The sequence below is a fragment of the Podarcis filfolensis genome, assembly GCF_964270895.1.
Source record: "Podarcis filfolensis genome assembly, chromosome: 17".
Lineage (NCBI taxonomy): Eukaryota > Metazoa > Chordata > Lepidosauria > Squamata > Lacertidae > Podarcis > Podarcis filfolensis.
The window spans coordinates 41,213,824-41,222,215 of NC_139621.1; the positions used below are offsets into that span (position 1 = coordinate 41,213,824).

The window sequence follows — 8,392 nt, forward strand, 5'->3', positions numbered from 1 at the left end:
GTTGATTTTGCAGTGTTATCTTTTTGTAATCCACTGGGAGGTGGTTGGGTTGGGGGGGTTGCAATCAAGAGGTTATAAATCTTAGGAAATAAAAACAAATACAACAGACACATTTCGCCAGAATGCATGGCCCTGCATGCTTGCCGAAGAAGGAGAAGAGGAAGAGGAAGAGGAAGAGGAAGAAGGCACTAGAGGGCAGGACCTGAACCAGTGGATTCAAATGACAACAAATGTGGAACGGATTCCTTCAGAAGGTGGTAGGCTCTCCTTCCTTGGAAGTTTTCCAACAGAGCTTGGATGGCCATCTTTCATGGATTATTTAGCAGGGGTTGGACTAGATGACCCTGGGACCCGTTCTGAATCTACATCAACAACAACGTAGTGCTTAAGGTCAGGGGTGGCGAGGGTTCTGCTTCTTCTTGCAGAGGATGCTGGACTGCGGGGTTGGGCAGCTCTAGCAGCAAGGCGGGTGACAGCTCCACACACGCGAGCGCCCAGCGGAAGCCGAAGGTGCACGTGTGAATCCTCCTCGGTTCGCGCATCTCCATCTCTCCTCTCCCGCGGATGCTGCCCTCCGAGCGGCTGGCTGGCTGGCAATCTCGGGGCCCTGAAACTCCCACCCGGTGACAGATGTCAAGTCCAATTAAGCGACGCGCCTCTCGCTGGCAGTCCAATGGGATCGCCCATTGGGTAGCAACTTCGACGCGGCTGGGGGGGGGGACATGCCGGCGCCTCCTCCCTCCTGCGCCTTTATAGCCAGCCGCTTCTCCGGGACACGAATCCGCCGGAACCTGCAGGGGATCCCGACGCATCTCTCCACCCCCGGCCCAGCCCCAGCCCCTTACCGGAGAGGCCCGGCCCTCGGCTCCGGGGGGGCCCTGGCTGCTTGGTGGGCTCCCTCCATCCGGAGCCCGGGAGCGATGCGCACCAGACCTTGATGGGCAGCAAGGGGCCCCGCAGCCGGCCTGGGCTCCCTCCTTCCTCCCGCAGAAGGGCCAAGGCGGCGAGGGGAGACGGAGAAGGGAGGAAGGAGCAGGAAGAGGCGTCGTCGGAACAAAAGCCCCGTCGGGCCCGTCGCCTTGCGCGCCCGCGGAGAGGACCGCGCTCTCCTTCCTCCTTAGCGCACCATCTCTTTTGTTGCGCGCCCCGATTATGGCAGGAGGCGCCGGCTGAACAGCACCACTGGGAGCATCGAGCCACAATTCAGCGTCCTCTGGCCTCAGAGAGACCTGATTAGAGACCTGCGGAGGTGTCGTTCTCCCCCCCCCGCATCTCCTCCCCCCCCCCGGCCCGGATGTTTTGTTTTTTCTTTCCCCTAGTGCATTTTATTTCTCGTTTGTTGACAGTTGCGCTCTCTTCCTCCATTTCTGCGAGGCGATGAAAACGATTCCGGTCTAGCGATAGGATTTATTTTTTATTTATTTTTCATATGTGGATCACTCCCTCCCCCCCCTCTCTATCTCTCTCCCCGTTTCTCCTTTTGTATTGTTTCATGTCCAAAGACTAAGATGAACCCCTTCTGGAATTTTATTTGAGGCGCGGAAAAAAGGGGGTCGGAGGCGTTGCAAGGAAGGGGGTCGTCAAGGCTCCTGCAAGGTAAAGTCCTTTAAAAAATGTTCGCGCGCCCCAGGTGAGGCTGGCTGGGCAGGGACGGAAAACAGGGCGATGGCTCGGTTAGGCCGGAGGGATTTGCGTAAGACGATGCCTTAAAAATAAATTCAAAAATGATGATGATGATGATTTTAAAAAGGGTCTGAAGACCCGCGTTCCGGGGAGGCTCCTTCCCTCGAGTCGCCAGCCTAAGTATATAGATTTACTTGGCAAGCAGAAATAAATGCCTTCGACATCCAAGGCTCGCCCTTCCTTCCAGGCGAAGAGTCGGGCAAACCAGGCTTCCAGCGCAGAACTTCGGCTCCGAAGCGGAGCCGCGCCGCCTTCCAAACGCGAACACCCTCGACTGGTCACTAGCGTTCCAAAAACATTATTTTCCATTCGCGTTGTTCGTTTGCTTTTCAGCTGGACTATTATTTCCTTGAGAATATTAGTATTATTATTTTTAAATCTTAAACGCATTTTTCCCTGTCTTATATATTTTTTTAAAAACACCCGATAGCAACTTCGGAGAGAAACGCGTCGCCTCCCCTGTCCCCGAGATCTTCTCCAGGTTCAACCCCCGGAACCGGGGACAAAAGCAACGCTTCCGTAATTGGCTCATTGTTTGCCAAATAACACCGGTGGGCTTTGGAGATCCTACGCAGCGCCAGGTTTCCAGCGCAGGCTGCTTCCCATCGTTCCCCGATATTTATTTCCACCGCTCTCCTTTAAATCCTTTGTAATAATAATGATTTTCTCTGGCATTAAACGGGAGGGGGACCTTTTAGATGATGATGATGACGATGATGATGATTTCGATTTATATGCCGCCTTTAAACCACAGATCCCAGGGCGGTGTGTCATTTTTGGTAATCAAACGAAAACACTGAGCTTTGCAAAGCCTTGGCAATGATGATGATGATGATGATGCTAATAATAATAATAATAAATAATAATAATAATACAAACAATTTAATTTATGCTTGTCCTCGTCCTCAGGGACCGTGTCCCCTCCCCATCGCCTTTCCAGCTACTCAGGAACTTCACCCTCCCCGCCCCTCCCCTCCCCCCAAGTGTCCCCCGGGTCACTCTCTCTTTCTGAGATGCCCGCGCGTCCCTGGAAGTTCTCCCTGACAGATGGCAAGGCGCGCTCATTCCCTTGGCAAAGGCGCATCCCAGAACCGACGGAGCGATGGGTGGTGAGGGCCCTTCAGGATCCTCGCCCGGGGGCGCGCTCCGATCCCGAGCGAGGGCGGCTCCGGAAAGGCGCTGGCTCGGGCGACCGAGGTGGCCGGGGAGCCGCTTGTGGGTTCGAGGAGGAGGGGCCTGGCTGGTGTCCGCTCTCCCTCCTCCTCCTCCTCCAGCCTCTCATTCACGGGTCTTGGGATGGAAAGGGGCGCCGAGGGCCATCTACTCCACCCCCCGGCAAGGCAGGAAGCTCAGCTTGTGGTCCATTTGAGCGGCCCCTGCTTAGCTTGGCAAGTGCACCTGTTTGCTGCCCCGCACTTCGCTCACCTGCTAAGCAAACTAAATCTACCGGAGCCGAGAGAGTTTAAGTGCCCCTGAATTATACGTATTTGTATACCGCCTTTCATCTGACGGTCACAGGGCGGTTTACAACATTGTTGTGGTATATGCATTTGAAAGAGGCGGGGCGAGGTGCTGCTTTGCCGCGGGGGGGGCACAGATTGCAAAACAGGCCCCCCTTCTTTGCAACATGTTAACATCCTTTAAACAGTCCCCCCCCCCGCCTGCTCCTACGCCTGCAAGGAAAACCACCGGACACTAAAACGAACAGGATCCTTAAACAAAAACAACACCCGGCGCTTTCTCCTCAAGGTTGCTGTTTTTAATGTGGTTGGATCCTCGCGTCGCCAGGCTGCAACTATTCCCGACGGTCGAAATCCTTGCATTGTCTGGTCCATTGTTAGGAGGTGACTCGAAAACGGATCGCCTTCGGGAGCTGAGATTCTCGCCAGGAGAGGAGGGCAGTCTCTCCTTCCGATGCCTAACTAATAGTGCCCCACGTTGGCATTTTAACACTCCCATGTGCAGCAGGGGGGCCTTCGCCGACTTAAAAACCACATTCCTCGACGTTCACGGCGTTGGCATCCGCTAGCGAGGCGCAACAAACCCCAAATAGCTCCCCAAATAGTCTGACTTTCCGTATTTCACACCGAGGTCGGAATCGAGGCTCAGCCTGGGAGCGGGGCGGCCTTTTGAGTTCAGAAGGGGTCTCTCCTTAGCAACGGCAACGTAACTTTTGGATTTGGATTTAGAAAGCGGGAACACAAAACCAGTCTTATTTGCGTCACTCCCACACCCCTTTACGTGGGAGCGAGTCCCTCTTTAAGACAGTTTCGATTACTTCCGAATAAACCTTTGTAGGATAGCGCACCTCGAAACATTTAATGTCGATTCCGTGGTTTGGGAGCAGCCAGGCAGCTATGGTTTGGATTGCGAAGGCTATTGTTATTTTTCTTTTGCAACGAAACATAAACGGAGCAGCGGGCTTTTTTGAGCCTGCCCGCGCAGCTATAAATTAAGACAAAGTGCATAAATCAGAATAGATAAGCGCGATTAACTGCCCGGTTACATAGTGGGCCCAGCAAAAGGGGCTACAGAGCCCTTCCTTTAAGCTTCCTGTCCTTTCCTCCGCCCTCCCGCCTATGAAATGTTCGGGCCGTTGAGATTCCTGCCTTGCAGGGGGTTGGACTGGATGACCTCGGGGTCCCTCCCAGTTCTGTGGAATTCTATGATTCTATGATATTGTTAATAAGCACCCGTTGATCAAGAAGCTGGATAAGGTTCCATGCCGCCCGCCCTCAATGTGTTGCCTGAATTGCTGAAAATGTTGTGCTGGCAGATTGGTATCGATAGCATAGTGATGTAAACGCAATTGTAAAGGAACAGCAATGTAAAAACGACAATAATATTGCTTGTGTGTGAAAGAGAGAGAGACAGAGAGCGCGTGCGTTATGATCAGTTCTTTGGGAGTTTGGACAGCGCGGCCGTGGTGGCTAAAGAGACGTAGCTCTGACTCTGGCTCAAAGCAGGTCCCTGCTTTGAATCTCGCTTCTCCTTTGGACTTAAATAGGTGGCCTAGACCAGCCCCCCCTCCCCACGTCGCCCGCCCCGTTTGTAACTGCCTATGGACCAGTCGGGGGTCCTAGCAGCCCCCTGGAAGGAGAATGGCTCAAGGGTCGTTACGCAGCCCTCTGCACCGCCCAAAACGCTGCCCATATCTATATGCTGTTCTCTTGGTTGGCACCGTCTGTCTCAGGAGACAGTGGAAGAGTAGCGATAGCAATACCGGTCTCCCCATCGGAGGCCCTTCTTCGTGTGCCCCCTCTGTGAGAGGTCCAGAGGGGGGCAACAGAGGCAGATTTAGGGGAGCGCGACCACTGCGGGTCCTCAGTGGCGCCGCAACGAAGAGGGAGAATGGAAGGTGAGAGGCGGGTGAGGGGCGCTAGATTTTGGCACCCCACAGGGCACGGCTGAAATTTGAGACCCCACCGGTAGCAACACCAGAAGGGGCCTTTTCTGAGGTGGGTCCTCGTTTGTGCAATGCTCACCCAAGGAGGCTCGCCTGGCGCCTTCCTTACTCAGCGCCAGATTTATGGTGGCGCAGATGGTTCTCCCGCACAGGGTGCCGAGCCAAGAGGGCACAAGATTGAGACGATTCATAGTTGCGAAGACCTATTTGGGGGCACCAAATGTCGGCTTCACACCTGGCGCCATATTACGAAAAATTACCGAGGTCTGCCCCTGTTCACCTTTAGGCACCAGCAAAAACGTTCCTCTTCAACCAAACCTTGGGCTGATTTACAGCCTATATGCTTTTAAATGCACTTGTGCGAGGGGGAGGGAGAGAATTCTTGGCATGTTTTTTCACGCTTTGTAATTTGATCTTGTATTTCTCTATTGGGAGCCACCCTGAGATCTTCGGATGAAGGGCGCTCTACAAATTTAACAAACAAATATGGCAAGGGCTGTGCATGGCGAAGTGCTTCGCCCACTTGGAAGTACTTCTATGCCCGCGTTAAGTCTTCTGCCTCCCAGCTGCCCTCGCCCAGAGCTTCCTGGGTCTCTTTGCCTGGTCCCTCTCCAGCTACTTTGGAGCCACAGTTGATGGAAACGGGATTCCTCCAATGCAAAGCTTGCACTGCAAAGCTTGCGCCAGTCGCAGTGAGGGGAGAGCCTAACCCCGTGGCTTTCAAGGGGTGTTGGCGCGCCACACCGGTTTGGCCGGGAGATTGAAGGACAATCAAATAAACATTCAAACATTTCAGTGTAGCATGGTATGGTATCAAAAGAAATTTTATTTGCAGAATATGGATAGATCTGTTCTCAAAATGAGAGCAAAAGCTTCAAGAGATACTGATGACCATCTCATAGTACAAATGAGATTGTCTAGCAAAAGGAAGCTCACACGTCTCATTGAGTTTGTGTACATACTTTAGGTGCACATGTAAGAGGCTCGTTCCTAATTATACTTTGGGAATGTTCTTCAAGTTCTTATGAAGCTGCGTCGCTTTCTACTTTCTGGACGCCCCACAATTATATTATAAAGCAGTTGTGTTCTATGTTATAAATCAAGCACTGCTGGGGGTTATTTCCTTTTGCTTACCGATGTATTTCTTCTCTATAAGTCTGAGAAACCCTGGTTGACGCTTTGGCTCCCCAGGCTGCCGTCGAGGGTGAGGGGCTGGAGGTCCTCTTCTTTCTCGGCGTCGCTGCTGACGGTGCCTTCTCTTTTTGCCAGATGATGCTGAGCCCGGACCAGGCGCTGGACTCGGACCACCCGTCGTCGGCGCCGTCGGACCCGGAGTCCCTGGAGGCCAAAGGGCTTCGCAGCTGCTGCGCCTCGGACTTGGAGGCGCCCGACGGCGACGGGGCGGGAGGCGGAGGCGGCGGCGAGGGTCGCCCGGGGCCGCACCCTCAGCAGCCGCTGAGCCGCGAGGAGAAGCGCCGCCGGCGCCGCGCCACCGCCAAGTACCGCTCGGCGCACGCCACCCGGGAGCGCATCCGCGTCGAGGCCTTCAACCTGGCCTTCGCCGAGCTGCGCAAGCTGCTGCCCACGCTGCCGCCCGACAAGAAGCTCTCCAAGATCGAGATCCTGCGCCTGGCCATCTGCTACATCTCCTATCTCAACCACGTCCTCGACGTGTAGGACAGGCGCGCGCCTCCCTCCAGGGGCGGCGCCAGGCGGGGCGGAGAGGGCCCGGGGTGGGGTTGACGGCGGTGGCAAGCCGGTAGGGGTCCCCCGAAGGCCCGAGGGCCCGTCCCAGGCTCCCCCGGCGCTTTGCAGAGGCGCTGCCCGCACTGGAAGCCAAGCGCCCCGTGCGCCCCGAGGGCGCGCCTCTTCCTTCCGATCCCCGCCCTGAAGCAACTCCCCCGCTCTGCGGCAGGGTCCCAATTCAGCAAAGTGTTTAAGATCCCGACGGCAGCTTGGCGGGAGATCCCTTGGCTTTAAGCTCGTGCCTTAAAGGGCTTTCCTGAATCGGGCCCTAACAGAGAAACTTGAAATGGAACGGGTCCCTCCACCCGTGGGGGTTCCCGGGCTGGGTTGCCGCGTGCCAGTTTCCCCCTACCCACCGGGCAGCTCCCGTTGCAGAAAGTGGAGGTCTTCTTTTGGGGGGCGGGAGGAAACAAAACCCACAAAAGACCCTGAACTGTCCAAGTGCCCCTTTCTCTAGATCCAAAAAGTCTCGACTGCTTGCGACCTTAAAACATGTGATCCAGGAGTGCAGTTCAAAAGTAACTATTTATTTTTTATTTTGGGTTAGCAGAAGTAGAGTATTTTCCCCCGAGATTATTTTTTAAAATTTTGGGAGTGGTCAAGGTTTTGCGTTGAAGACTTTTGTGCCAACTGGTTTTCTATAGTCAAGTGTTTACATTTTCTTCTTCTGTGGAATAATTGTCTGACTTTGGAAGTGTTTGTTGGGAACCAGATTGTGGGTTTCGTTTTGCTCTGGGTTTATTGGACCACTTCCCCTGTTTCTAAGCGTATTTTATATATTCAGACTTTGTCCTTGAGAATTTATTTTGTGTGTGGAATCAAAACTAGCACTTCACTTGAAGTTTTTTTGTTTTTTTTAATGTGTATGGTTATTCTGACTTGTAATTCTGTCTAAAAGGTATTTTGCAAACCATTTATAAGGGAAGTAGTTTTTGTTTGTTTGTCCGTACGTCTGTCCTTTTGTGAGCGTGTGTATAAGTATGTGTGTTTTTTACAGACTTTTTTGTTTTGTTCTTTTTAAGGGAAGAAACAGGACTACTTTCCTTTATGACAACCAAAAAAGTTGACAACCAGAAAATGTTTCATGCTCTTTTGCTGTGAATCTCTTAAAACAAAAGTACGTTTTAGAGAAAGAAAGAAAAAAAACCATCTGTTATCCAAAGATTTTAGTCTTTTTCAGGGTTTTTTGGTGTGTGTGTGTTGCTTTGTATAAGGCAATATTTTGTAGTGAAAATAGAAAATCTGGTTTCTATCGGAAGCGTTTTTCATATCTCTCATGAATGGTGCACTGTTTTGCATATAAATAAAATTATAAAGCAAAACTTGTTTCCCCCCAATGTTTTTAATTTTGGTTTGTTTCCCCCTCCCCTTAAGGTGAAACAAAAACAACACATCAGCTATTCCAAGCATACAATCCATTAAGAGTACCTTCCTTCTAAGCCACCTGAAATGTGTGGAATTTTTGCAGTAACCTCTATAATAGATAGTCCCACTGCACTCTGCACAGAGAAACAGGAAATCACTCTTGTTTGTCTGTGTTTAGATGGGTAGCCCTAT

At 52.4% G+C, this 8,392-nt stretch overlaps 1 protein-coding gene across 1 annotated transcript; it reads left to right on the forward strand.

The window, feature by feature from the left end:
• Nucleotides 1-1,289: 1,289 nt before the first annotated feature.
• On the forward strand, nt 1,290-8,178 carry NHLH2 (nescient helix-loop-helix 2). Its single transcript, XM_083592484.1, has 2 exons — nt 1,290-1,596; nt 6,359-8,178. Exon 2 carries the CDS (start codon nt 6,359-6,361, stop codon nt 6,764-6,766), a length of 408 nt encoding a protein of 135 aa, XP_083448610.1. The 5' UTR covers nt 1,290-1,596; the 3' UTR covers nt 6,767-8,178.
• The last annotated feature ends 214 nt before the right edge of the window (nt 8,179-8,392 follow it).

Bases quoted from the DNA above. Each gene is read 5' to 3' on its own strand.
- NHLH2 (XM_083592484.1), top strand. From the start codon at position 6,359: ATGATGCTGAGCCCGGACCAGGCGCTGGACTCGGACCACCCGTCGTCG.